At 41.7% G+C, this 14,054-nt stretch overlaps 1 protein-coding gene across 1 annotated transcript in view; it reads left to right on the top strand.

The window, feature by feature from the left end:
• Positions 1–14,054, top strand: part of il1rapl2 (interleukin 1 receptor accessory protein-like 2) — a 486,775-nt gene that overhangs the window by 250,242 nt on the left and 222,479 nt on the right. Inside the window, exon 2 of the mRNA XM_034690578.1 lies at positions 4,385–4,554. Within this exon, the coding sequence (XP_034546469.1) occupies positions 4,385–4,554 (170 nt within the window). The remainder of the gene's footprint in view (positions 1–4,384; positions 4,555–14,054) is intronic.

The following is a 14,054-nucleotide window of genomic DNA, read 5'->3' as shown; positions in this document are numbered from 1 at the left end:
AACTTATTATTGACAGTCCTCTTTGATGACTGTCTTCTAGACAACTCTCAAGTCAGCAGTCTTCTCCATGACTGTGGTTGTATGTTCTGAACTGGACTAAAAGATATGTGGTATTTATTTAGCAACAGTAATTTACTCAAACTAAAACTTTTCCCCAGTTCTTATTTACTGAGATGCACCTGAATAAGTTTCTGGCTCAGATTCTTGATGCACCTTTCCAAGCCGTGAAACGTTGCTATTTCTCCAGGGTTATTTTCGCTCTGCTGTTTAGGAGCATCTATATGCAGATTGGGCTGACGGGAATGTTAGATTTTCTGGTGCGTACACATGGACCGCACTTTAAATGTGTACATTCACTCATACTGCAGACTCCTGTGCACATGCCCAGTGATGCACAGACACTTCCACACACGTCCAACTAAACACAGATGAATGAATTTTTGGGAGTTTGCTTTGGTTATAACCTGCAGCTATATATGGCCCTGCCCTTCTAATGTGTGCAGGAGGGATCTGTGTTTGTGTGTGTTTCTATGTTTCTATGTGTGTGTTTGTGTGTGTGGTAGACCCGTGTTCTACATCTTTGGAAAACAAAAGGCATTAGTCCATCGGACCAAACTAATGTGATATTCTATTAATGCGATTCCCTTAATGCATCAGTTTGTTTGTGTATGTGTGTGTGTGTGTGTGTGTGTGTGTGTGTGTGTGTGTGTGTGTGTTTGTCCTCTGCCATAGGTGTTGAATAGACCGCACTCACACCTTCAATTTGTGTAAGCTCATTAATTTACAACCACCAAGCCTGACTGCTTTATTCATTACTTAATTTTTAACACAACCACTTAGACAAACACAGATGAACTCTCACACACACACACACACACACACACACACACACACACACACACACACACATTTTTTTTGTCTCTCTCATGCACACACCGCCTTACAAAAGCACACTCACTCTTGTTTGCTGAAACACTCAATGAGTTTTTATGACTGCAACGTCTGGTAACACTATTAATGTTTAAGGATTTATAAGAGGAGGAATGTGTGTGTGTGTGTGTGTGTGAATCTACAACCTGTAATCTGTCCTGTCTCTTTATGACTTAACACATATTGCTAAATCTATAAATGTAACCAATTAAGTGTGCAGCTGTAAATTTAGGATGCAAATGAAGTCTCTAAATCTTAGCTGGAGCCTTAACTCGGCTTGAATTACACCTGACATGTTTTGCAGAGAGCTAAAACATGCTTACGTTGATTTACAGTGGAACCAGAGGCTTTATGATATTTCTCACAGCCTCACCAAGACACACAGTAGAACATTGGTTTAAAGGCGATATTTATTTGTAGAGAAAGAAGATAAATTATAAAGAAAAAAATGCATTTCTGTTAACATCTGAATTAGGGATGGGCATTTCAAGCCAAAACACTGTTCAATAATCATTGGCATCCATTCAACGATTATTTGAATAATCCCCTCCCCCACACACACAAACACACACACCTGTCCCATTAACAGCCTGTTTGTGTGGCAGTCTCTTTAAGCAGCAGCAGGACGAGGTGCTGCTAGTAGCGGGCACTGACAGCGTCTGTCTCCATCTTTATGTCTGTGTTTCTGTGACGCAGCGTGGCGTGTGTGTTTACATTTTACAGCCATGCTCAGTCTCTGGAAATACCTGTGTAGTAGTGTGAGATTAACTAACAGGGAAACTTGCCACAACTGTCGAGAATGATTTCTTCTTCTTTTGCTATTTAATGCAGTTAGCATTCTTCTTCTTCTGTTTGCTAATGTGACTAGCAAACAGCTTTAAGACGCTCTACAGTCACCGTCTGACGGGAATACCGTATTACAACCATAGACTGTATTTATAATGGACAGCGTGGCTCCGCCTTTTCCCATTGTATGGTTTTGAAGCCAAAATATCCTTTTCAAGAATGCTGCCATCTTGTAAAATTTCTACAGCCAGTCTGCACAGTAGAGAATTTGTGTTTCCACGGTAACAAGCTCCGCCCTCTGAGGTCCTACGGAGTTTCACTCTACAGCAGCTGTCAATCAAAGTAAAACCCGGAAGTAGGGATGACCACAATTAATCGATTATCGATTAATTGGTTGTTAAGAAATTACTCGAAACACACATTTTTGTTATCAATTTTCCGTCACGTGGAACAAACATCATGTGGTCTCATATTACATTCATCTATCAGGGAGGTGTTTTAAGTTTAAAGCATGTTTTGATGTGATTCAGCTGTTAAAGGTGTTGAGCGCAGCAGAGACCTGCGGCTGTGCGTCAGGTCTCCATGCGCGCTTTTTAAAGAGGATCAATACGCAACTGCTGCCAACAACGACACGGACACAAAGGTTGACAACTTTAAACAGGATATTTCAACCTTTATATACGAAGGCAACAGACAGGTGGGAAATTCAGGTACACTATGTTTGCAGAGCAGCAACATCAGAGCCGTCTGAGTTTTTCTGCCACTGGACTGATAGTGACCCGGTTGCGCTCCCGGCTGACACCTGATTGAATACACATGTTTATTTTTCTCAATAAGAAGGAGTAGACAGAAAACTGGACACTGTGAGTCTGAAGTCGTTTTCTGTTAGTAGTCTCAGGCTTCACTTTATAAGATTATGTCCGTGTAGAATATTTTAATGAGCCTGATCATTGATATTCTGCGTGTCAAACATGTTACCCGTATTCAATCCTGTCAGTTAGATGCATTTTTGTTGCCGTAGAAAATACAATTTAGGGGGAAATAAAACGTATTTGGCATTGTTTTTGACGTAAGAATAATAATGTTTTTTTTTTTTTATCAGTTAATCAATAATTGATCGTTAACATTTCCAAAAATCGATCACGAAAACACTTATTATGTACATCCCTACCCAGAAGTAAAACCCCGTTTTTTAAACTCTAATAACTAACGAAAAATAAACTTTCCAGAAAAAAAGAGTCCTTGAACACAAAACAGTCAAATACTAACTACATATCACCACAGCATACGGATGGGAGAAACATTCGTACCACTTGTATTTATTTTTTAAAGTCTGACCACATCCCCATTCAAATGAATGGGGGAGACAGAGTTGACAGCCAGCCACTAGGAGGGGGCAGTTTTATATACAGCCTATGATTACAACAAGGCACCGGTAAAAACGATGAAAAATTGTACTGTTAAAATGAGAATATATTCAAAGCAACTCCTCGATTTTTACAAAGGGAACAAATATGAAAATCATTGCCTATCCCTAACCTGAATACAGATTTTCCTGTTTTTAGATAAATGTTAAGAGACCAATTAGTTTCCAGGAAATAAACACAGCATTAAAGAAGCATTTTGATGATATTTGCTTGTGACAGTAGAATATGTCCTCCTCTTTTCTGCACTCTCTCCTCATATTTCTCTGCACCTGTACCCACCTGTTGTTGCTGTTGGTATCACATAATAATTAATAAAGGGTCAAAGAATAATGATGTGGTCAGAGGAGAGTTCTGTGGTCAGACGACACACCCAGGAGTCTATCTGCTGCAGGGCAGAGGCTGTAACAGAGGAAAGGCCTTATGGTCATGAGCCTGAGGGCTTCAGCTTCAACAGAGTCCATCTCTCTGAGCTCCGACTGGGAGGTGGAGCCAATAAAATCAGAGGACAGAGATGAGAAAGAGAAGAGAAAGGGGTGCTGAGGGAGAGTGTGTTTGTGTTTGGAGGGTGTCCATTTGGGAAGGCTCCTTGTCATTTCCTGTCCTGACCTCCACGTCTCACCAACTTGTCTTCTATCTACAACTTGTTTTCTGTTCGTTCCAGTTGACCTGATTCCACCCTGACATCGCACCACACACTCCCTCTCTGCTTTCTCCTCTTTTCATTTGGACTCGACCTCGCCCTCTTTTATTTTCTCTGAATCATTTCGGTGATGTTTCGCCCTTCTTCCACAGTCATGCACTTTTCTGTCTCTCTTTCAGGTCAAAGCAACAAACAGGGGAACGTGCTTTGTTGACAACAGAAAAAGATGCATGAACAGAATAAAGTGATGTTTTAGTATCTCTCTTTCTCTCTAATGTAGTCTTTAAAACACAGTCTGTGACACTGTGACACACCCTGCTCAAATCTTAAATCAATGTTTGATTAACTTGAGGGATAAAGAACAATATTAACTCAGATATGTAAACTCTCAGCACTTCTTTGTTTCTTGTGATCATCCTCTCTTCTTGAAGAACATTTGTTCATATAATGAATTGTTATTTGAATAATCATGTCTTATTAAACTGTCTTTGATGACTGTTCTAACACTGATCCTTGTTTCCATCAGTGCTTCCTAACCCCTGCTGTGATCTATAACTCTGTAACTTCATTCCCCTCAACATCTTCTCCTCTCTCCTCACAGTTGACGGATGCCTGGATTGGTCGGTGGATCTAAAGGAGTACCACGTTCTGGCTGGTGAACCTGTTCGGGTGAAATGTGCCTTGTTCTACAGCTACATCCGAACCAACTACACCATGGCCACCAACGCTAAGCTGCGGCTCATCTGGTACAAGAACAAAGGAGATGCAGAGGTAAGATCGCTGGAAATCAGGGCTGGTGAGGGGAGCACAGAAAGAAGTGGATGGGTGAGGAATATGGGGTGCAGTTTGTAAAATTGTGTACACTGAAAATAACAACAAGTCTTCACACTTAGCTCCAAAACGTCGTAAACATGTAGGGTGAATTATGACAAGTCACTTTTTTTTATCACATTTAGAGGAATATTTGAAGTTATTTTCACTTTAAATTTTGTTGTGAAAAATATGTAAAAAAAAAAAATCACTTTTAAATCCAAATGTGAATAAAAATATTAAATTTTAAATCTAAATGTTTAATCTTAAATCCAATTGTTAAAGATATATTTCAATTTTAAATGTGAATTCTGAATGTTCAATCTAAATCTAAATGTTGAATATAAATATAAATGTTGATTTTTAAATATAAATGTTAAATATAAATAGATGCTCTTAATTCCTACAGTGTTGACAGTCAGTGAAGGCATCAGGAGAGGTGTAGAGTGTGTGAGCAGGAGAGAGGAGAGACAAGAGGAGAAGTTCTTCATTCATTCAAACATTGATTGTTGTTTTGTTGGTTGGCGTGATCACGGCCGACAGTGACCGGTTATTAAAACTCAACGTGTTCACGAACTGGCTCATCATCCTTACAGCATCCGGACGGACGCTTCTGTAGGACTTACTGAATGTCATTAATTTTTCTGCTTGTCAGAGCCCCCGTGGTGAGAGCTTTTTAGACTCTGATCCGGTCTACAGTCCTGATCAAAGCACCTCATCTGGTCAGAGGGGACAGGCCCGAGGTCGAGCAAGAGGGGCAGTCAGTAGAGTCAGGGGAAGCAGAGGCAGGAGACGGGAACGAGGAATACACGCTGAGGAAATGTACGTGCAGGAGGCGGGCAGAACAGCAGGACGGGATTTGATTGGTTTTATAAATTGGACCCTAAAGACGGTGATTGGTTGGTGTTTTCCCAGGTTTACTCTGGCTGTAGATAGCAGCTTTTCTTCCTTCTTTTTTAAGAACACATTATGTATTGATTGCCATCAGGACATAAAGATCATTTTAACCAGTAGAACAAAAAGTGTATCTAAATCTGATTATCAACCCCTGCTTTAAGATGCAAATTCACACTGCCACCAAGCAGAACTACCACAATAAAAGCATCAGGAGATCTATACAGATTTACAAATGACAACTTTGCTTGTCTGTACCATAGACTGGGTCAGTACAATCTCTGGGCAGGAAACCATATTAACATGATCCAGAAATACAGAGACTTCTCTGGACCTGAGCCCGTTAAAGATGGACTGAGGGGAAGTGAAAAACTGTCCTGTGGTCTGATGAATCAAAATCTGACATTCTTTTTGGAAATCATGGACACTGTGTCCTCTAGAAAGGAGAGGGACCGCCAGGCTTGTTATCAGCTCACAGTTCACAGCTAGCATCCCTGATGGTATGGGGATCATCAGCGGGTTTAGGAGCAACATATGCTGCCATCCAGATAAGGATTTTTGGGTGAATGGACTTATGCTTATATATTGCTTTTCTAGTCTTTCTAACCACCCAACTTAGTTGTACACTACTCAACACATTCACAACTCATTCATACACTGATGGCTTTGGATGCTTTATAATGGGACCATCAGTATATATTTATTCCATTCATACCCATTCATACATCGCTGACTATGTCCCTTGGAGGAATTTGGGATTCAGTTTGTCGCCCAAATACTTTGACTGTGAGAGCTGGTATAGAACTTCTAACCTTCTGATTGAGAGATGGCCAAAACACTACTACTCAGCCACAGCGGCCCTTTCTCCCTCCTCAAAGTTAGCATAAACACTCATTAGAGACTTTAACACTTAATATTTCCTCTGCTGTTGGGGTGGCTGTAACTGGGGTAGAGCCAGTCACATGATGAGGTGTAGTTGGGCATGACACTGAACCCCAAGTTGTTCCAGGCGACATAGTCAGTGGTGTATGAATGGGTACAAACATAGGTGACAGGTGAGGCTGAGATTTGGGAAGGCTTATGTTTGACCAACAGTTATACTTGTTTAAGTATAATCGCTCAAGATCAACACAGGAGAGAAAAGTGAAAACAGCTGATTGCAGTTAGCTAGATCAGGGTGCAATTTGTGAAAAAAACAGAGGGGGGGGGGGGTATCTCCAAAAAAATGTCACAAATTTTGGTAAGCTTGCAAACAAAAATAACGAATATTCATTTTTCCGAAACATCCTCTCTCCAACACATTAAAATGTAGCCATTATGTATTTTAATTAGTTAATGTATTCACATAAGTAATCAGTTATCAAAAAATTACAATAGATGTCAAAACATAGCAATAGCACCCTGACTTTAACCCAAGTAATAATCTAATGGCACAATTTCCACTTGTATTGGATTAATATTTGACCAGGGGGAGTCCTTCTGTGTGGAGTTTGCATGTTCTCCCCGTGCATGCATGGGTTCTCTCCCGGTACTCCGGCTTCCTCCCAGAGTCCAAAAACATGCACTCCAGGTTAATTAGTTACACTAAATTGCCCGTAAGTGTGAGTGTGTGTGTGTGAATGGTTGTCTGTCTGTCCATGTTTTCCCTGTGATTGGTTGGCGATCTGTCCAGGGTGTAACCTGCCTTGCGCCCAAAGTCAGCTGGGATATGCTCCAGCCCCCCGTGACCCAAAACGGGATACGCGGTCAAGATAATGGATGGGTGTTCTACAAACACAATTGCACACCAACAAGGCTAATAAATCAAAATAAGTAAATGAGTGTTACTGTATCAGTGAAATATCAAGATGAATGGAACACCCACATCAACACATTATATAAGAAGGTTCAAGGGCCTGAATTCAAGCCCTGATATTTTAACTGTCACAAATATGAGCAGTTAAGTGTCCTGAGGAAGAAGCAGGATCGCTTTAAGAAAACTGCTGTGAAACCAAGCAACGCTGTCTGCTGTTTGACCTCTGGAGCCAGATTTAGTTTTTGACCATTTGATTTTTGCATTTAGTCAGCAAAGACATGTTGATAATCAGTTACTAAAGATTATATCTATTAATATTAATTAAGATTATTATTTATTACCAGGGCTGCAGGTTGCAAGGAACCACTCTGTAAGTGAGTTTTAAATGTTGGCCTAATTCTTTTATTTTTGAAACACAAAGAGTTGACTTGTATTGGGTGTAAAGAGTTACTAGCCCTTTGAGAAGAACACAGACCCATAAGCTGATGTGAGTTGGACCTTGACATTTAGCTGCCATACAACATAAATCCTTGACTTCAATGATGCATTTAAACACATTGTAGTGCAACACATTCACAACAACTACAACAACTGAATGCTGGCAAAAGCCAAATTTTATTTTGCAGTGAGCCCCAGATGTTGATGCTTGGGCTTATTGTCTTTGTTTTTTGTTCTATTCATTTTTCTTGAAAGGTTTACAGAACCAAGAGATGATTCTGTTCCTCTTGGTTTTCTCTGTATGGACCTTCTCTCTGGTTCCTGCATGCTGCTCCTGCGCATGGAGCTCCAGCTGGGTCAGCTCTCTGCCTGGTTCTGTCGTTTCCCTCTTGATGGGGATGTTGAGGCTGTATGGGGTCTCGTCTCCTGGCTTTGTGTCGGGCGCAAAACTCACAGATGGCTTGAGATAGTTCATGATCTCTGAAGATATGAGACTGCAGGCTGACAAAGCTGCCTGAGCGTCCTCCATGAGGTCATCTCTCTTCAGGCGGGTGTTCGGCAAAACATCTCTCAGTCTGGCTTTGATTGGCCGATGCAGTTTCTGGCTAATTTTGACCTCTTCTTTCGGGTCTTTGAGGCGGTTGAGGTGTTCAAGAAAGATTCTGTTCTTCCCGTACTTCTTAGCCTCCTTTTGGAGCAACATGTGGATGTGCTCCACCATCTCATCATCAAAGTCCTGGCTCCTCTGGCTCCTCGGTGTGCAGAAGTTTGGGGGTTTAAAGAGCTTCAGCAGGACTTGTTTGATAGTGGATTGCTCCACCACAGCTCTGTTAGTCTGCAGATTTTGTTCTGCAGTTTGGTCATCATCAGCCATAAGCTGGTCAACAGACAGTACAGATAGTTGTAGGTTTTGGGCTCCATCATCAGCTTGTTGTTCTTCAGAGTCAGAGACTTGTTTGTGGTCCTCACTGCAAGGTTCTTGCTGCAGGCAGCGGGTATCATCTGCAGTTTTCTCCTCCTCTTCAGAATCAACCACAAAGTCCTTTTCATCCCCAGGGATCTCCTTGTCAGATGTTTTTGGGAACGCTCTCTGGAAGACCTTCATGCGTCTTATCCAGGGTCCATACTGCTCCAACATTTCCTCCTTGATGTTCTCAGGAATAAACTGGGAGAACAGCAGGCCATCTTCATCAAAGGGTATCTGTGGGGGAATCCATACATCTTCAGACTGGTCCTTGTAGATTTGAAGGACAGACTTAATGATTTGGTCCGGGATGAAGCTCAGGAGTGCCGGGTCTTTGTTCAGCACTAGCTTCCTTATCCTGTACGTTGTCCCAAACCTCTCCATGACGCTGCAGACAAGAAGCGCCACAGCTCTCCAAACCTCACAGGAAGGAGGAGGGAGGTCTTCGTCCACATAGACACCACGGTCTTTCCTCAGGGTCTCCAGAGTTGTGGCACTCAAGTGGAGACAGAGTGTCAGCAGTTGTTGTTGCTCTAGATAAGCGCTAGTGTAGCTTTCCAGAGGGTGCAGCTTCAGTAGCAGCTGGACCAGCAGATCCTCAACCAGGTCAGTGCTGACAGTGACCACAGCAGGGACAGAAAGGCTGGAAACGTCTTCCACAGGGGAACCGTTAAAGCTGTCGCCGGTCTGAGCCTCAGCTCTCTGCATACTGGAGTCCATGATCTCAACAAAGTGGATACAAGTGAAAGTTTGCAAGAAGCAAAAGTTAAAACACAATCGAACACAACGAGCAGACACGATCAAACAGTGACTTGCTTGTAGAGAGGGTTTGTGTGAAATGAGACATTTGAAATTTTCTCCTGAAACAGTGTTGGTACTGTGACATCATAAAGTTACATTATTATGGAATGTGATGATATCACAGTTGCATTGAATTCAGGCAGCAGCTCTGTCCACTTTGCCTCTGTTTGTCTCTTTAGGTCTTTTCATGTATGTCTTAATGGCACTCCCAAAGCAAAGCTTGTCTCCTTTGTGTTGAAAACATTACCTGTATACCACACGATAGGTCTCTGTCCAGGACTTGAACCCTAAACTATATCACTGAAAGCACGCAGGTCCTGCCACCTCACCACAGGCCTGCCTGGCAGTGCATATCTAACTGAGATTTAGGTGTTTTCATTGAAACATTTTTAAAAGCACATGTTAGACAGTGTGAAAAAAATGTTTCTCACATTGAAAGCCTCGGTCCAGGATTAGAACCAAGAATGATCTTGTTGAAGATTGTCAGTGCTAACCACCACACAGTTGACATGCCTGTAATGATCAGAGTTCTTTCTCCAAACTAATCAGAAAGACTACCATCCTGTAAGTGTTCCTAAAGTCATCAGATTACATGTTATCAGAGTACTCCCAATAAAGCATTCAGATTACATCTAATCAGAGTACTTTTCCCATGTTATGATGAAAACTTAAGTAACTTGTAGGAAAGGTGGGGTAGTGTCCTCTCTCTACCCTATATAAATATATACTAGGGGTGCAACAATACGTGTATCTGTATCGAACCGTTCGATACAGTGGTCATGGTTCAGTACGCCCTATGAACTGAACAATACGCAATTTTATATTTATTTGATCAACTTCTGACGAGGCGCTCTGTGCTGAAAGTTCAGAGGATCTGTGCTGACTCCTCAGGGCTGCATTGTCAAGCGCAGGTCCACTGAACTGCGCGCTCCTCCCACATTCATTCAGTCCAAGCTGGTCATGTTTGTTTTAACTGTGCTTCATATGGAAATCTATATTTCACCATACGGTGGTCTGCTGGGTTCATATGTTCACGTATGTGTGTGTGAGCGCGCACCCACGCGAGAGGGAAGCACAAGTGTCCTCTGTGGTTGCAGAGCAGAGTTGTTCCGTGGTCCTGCAGTGATGCTGGACTGGGTGGTTTTAAAGTGCGTATATGCATTACTTGTGGTCTTACACTGCATGCTGTGTAAGACTAAATTCTATTCATATGATATCAATCATTTTATTAAAGGTGACATATCATGCAAAATAGACTTTTTAATAGTTCTCTACCTGAAATATGTGTCCCTGGCATGTCTACAAACCCCCCAAAAATGAAAAAAAATCCATTCTGCCCCTGTTCTGATTTCTCCACCTTTCTGTAAATGTGTGTGAAACGAGCCGTTTCAGACTTCCGTGTTTTTGTTACGTCACAACAATATCCGGTCTGTCACGGAGTCAGAGCTCGGAGCTTGTTCAGCCCATAGACTGTATAAAATAATACTGAATCCCCCCTCCGTTTTTCATTACCTGCACAAATGTGTGCTAACAAGGAGCTTAGGAGGGAGGCATGCTAGTTGTAGGCTGTCTTAATAAACACAAAGGTCGGTTTTACTCCCCACGTCTGCAGATTTGAAGATCCAGTGGATGATTTTTATTTGTCATGGATAAGTGCTAGCGCTAGTTAGCATAGCCACATAGCTACATGCTCGTAGCTGTGCACCAAGACACACGTCTACATACTGATAAATAAAACAACAAGAAACACTAAATCTGTGACCAATGGTTCAGAGAGGTCCTGCTGCAGGCGCCTCTCCGTCAGGATCAGATTCTGGATCAGATTCAGAGGGTTGAAGTAACGTGATCTCTGAGCAGCCGTGTATATTCAGCCAACATGTAAACATTAGATCAACGTGCTGGAGAGCCGAGGCACATCCACTTCCTGAGGGGGCGTGGTCAGAGAGAAAACAGCCTGTTCTGAGGAGGGCTGAAGAAGAGGGTTTTTCAGGCAGACCAAAATCTGATTTCAAAGTGTTTTTTTGAGCATAAACTTTAAAGACATGTTTTGGGGACCTCTTAGACCAATATATATTGATAAAAAAAGCGTGATATGTCACCTTTAATCTTAGAATAATGAACTTAAAGTATCTAACATTAATTATAACATTTAGAATTAAATCAACAACTTTAGAACATACAACCCTAAACTATTCTAAGAAGTGCCATGCCAGTGTAAAATGAGATTTCTCACCAAATAGTCCTTATTTAATTCTAATTTTATTTGTCTCATTGAGTTCTTTTGTGAAGTTCAAAATACGTATATTTCATATATTGCACTGCCTCTTTAAGGTTGCTCAGGGTGACAGGGTTTTGAGTTGAAGTGAAGGTGTCACATGAGTTCGATGTGCTGTTGTCCTAAGTTGATGAAGGGTCATTAAAGGCATCACGACGCACAGCAGAAGTTGTCCCGTGGTCTTTCTTCCCCACAGCCCTCAAGTGTGATTTAATGAAGTTTCTAGTTAACCCTGTTGAAGTTGAACAGTTCTGAAGAGATACTTAAACAAGTTACTGCGTTACACTAATTTTGTCATTCGACTTTTTCGCAGTTTTAGCCATCCTCCCGTTAATATAAGTTGGATCAATGCGCGTTCCTCTCTCCATCGATCAGAGGCTCGACGCAACCTCCTACCACCAAGCTTTGGCAGTAGGGAGAGGAGGGCGGAGGCATAGGTGAACATAAAGCCGCATCTTCCACCTGTGGAATCTCCAGAGATGCTGGCAGCTGGATGTCGTTATCCCTTGCATTATCTGTTCTTGACTTTTTCGGTTCAATTTTTGCTGAAAAATATGAGGAAATGCTTTGTTGCCGTTTCATGTCAGTAGGCATCTCGCATTACATTGCTAGTAAACTTAAAACGTAGCCTAAACTATATTGTTTCTATTTATATTTGTTCACTTGTCAAGAGGCGGGTCGGTTGGCACCATCTGCTGGCGGTAGGAAATGCATTTAATATTACCAGAGGGGGGAATGAGACATATCCCCCCTGGAGATAAAAACTGTACAACCAGAGGTGGGATGTAAAAATCAGAGGGGGGAGAAATCCCCCCCATCCCCCCCGGCAATTCGCACCCTGAGCTAGATCCCCCTCTCTCTCTCAAACTGCAATCAGCTGTCTCCAAGTATCTCTCCTGTGTTGATTTTGAGCGATTACTAAAACGTTTGATAAAAAGAGTGAAGAAACACTCAGAGAGAGAGAGAGAGAGAGAGAGAGAGAGAGAGAGAGAGAGAGAGAGAGAGAGAGAGAGAGAGAGAGAGAGAGAGAGAGAGAGAGAGAGAGAGAGAGATCTAGCTGAGTATTTCTTCACTTTCCTGAATTTTCCTTGTGTCAGGGTTGTAGCCAAAGTTTGACCAATAAAAACAAACGGGCTAGAAACCAAACTGACACTGCTCTTATACACACAACCACACACAAAGGCCTACACACACACACACACACACTCTAATTATCCATACTTCTTCCACAATGCACAGCACAAATGTCCACTGTCTTAGCTGTGGGACTTCCAGTAATCATACCACAGTAGAAAGTATTAAGCCATAGGACAGAGAATATCATGTGACATGCACAAAATACTCACACTTCAGGCGTCACTGAGCGATCTGACAGCTCTCTCCTCTTCTCCAGTAAAGCAATTCTTAAAAGCATTGAAAAAGACACACTAATGACTGATGGGCGGTGCATATTATTGCTCACGTTAAGGTTTGCTGCACACAAATAAATAATTAAAACCATATTTTCGGCTTGTTCTTAGCATCAATGATGACTTTTGCTTTGAAACGGTGTGTGTGTGTCTATTTTGTTAGATAATATAAACACTAGGTAGCTTTAATTTGCAAAATAGTGCTTGATCGCCTGTGATTGGTCAGATATTGTCTGGCTGTGATAGGCTTTGTGAATGTGACAAGTTTAAAGGTGACACACACACTTCCCTAGCCTTCATTATCTTCCCCCTGTGTATGAATGTGATAAGTTAGAAGTATAATGGTGGTCTCCTACTCTAGCAGCCATCAGTGTATGAGTGTGGTGTGAATGGGTGAACATGATGGGTAGTGTTAAAGTGCTTTGAATGGTCTGAAAGGTTCATTCTGTATGATGTTAATGCACCAACTGTTTATATTCAGTTTTTTTCTGACCTCGTTGTGTGAATGAATGTGTATATGTTGTGAAACAGTGTCCCCTGTGTAGTGTTCAATACGATGTATCTTCAAACTCAAAATAAACAGATTAAAGGACTTTCAGGGTCTGTCCTCCATCTGTGGTCAATACACAGAAGTTAGAGAGAGAGAGCAGTTGACAGTGTTGCCTTGAATGCTATAAAAACACTGAAGCAGTGTGGATGAAATCTACTCCAGGTTTTAGTTAGATCTTCCATTTGGTTACAATGTTACAATGTTACAATGTCATTTAGCAGATGCCTTTATCCAAAGCAACGTACATACGAGAACAAGAACAACACAAGCAAAGATCTAGACAAGAGGAAACAAGATCAGTAAGAGTAACAAAGTGCTTCAAGTCCATTTGGGTG

The sequence above is a fragment of the Notolabrus celidotus genome, chromosome 8 (genome assembly GCF_009762535.1).
Source record: "Notolabrus celidotus isolate fNotCel1 chromosome 8, fNotCel1.pri, whole genome shotgun sequence".
Taxonomy (NCBI): Eukaryota; Metazoa; Chordata; class Actinopteri; order Labriformes; family Labridae; genus Notolabrus; species Notolabrus celidotus.
The sequence above is the reverse complement of the archived record's forward strand: the minus strand, read 5'-3'. Positions and strand labels throughout refer to the sequence as shown.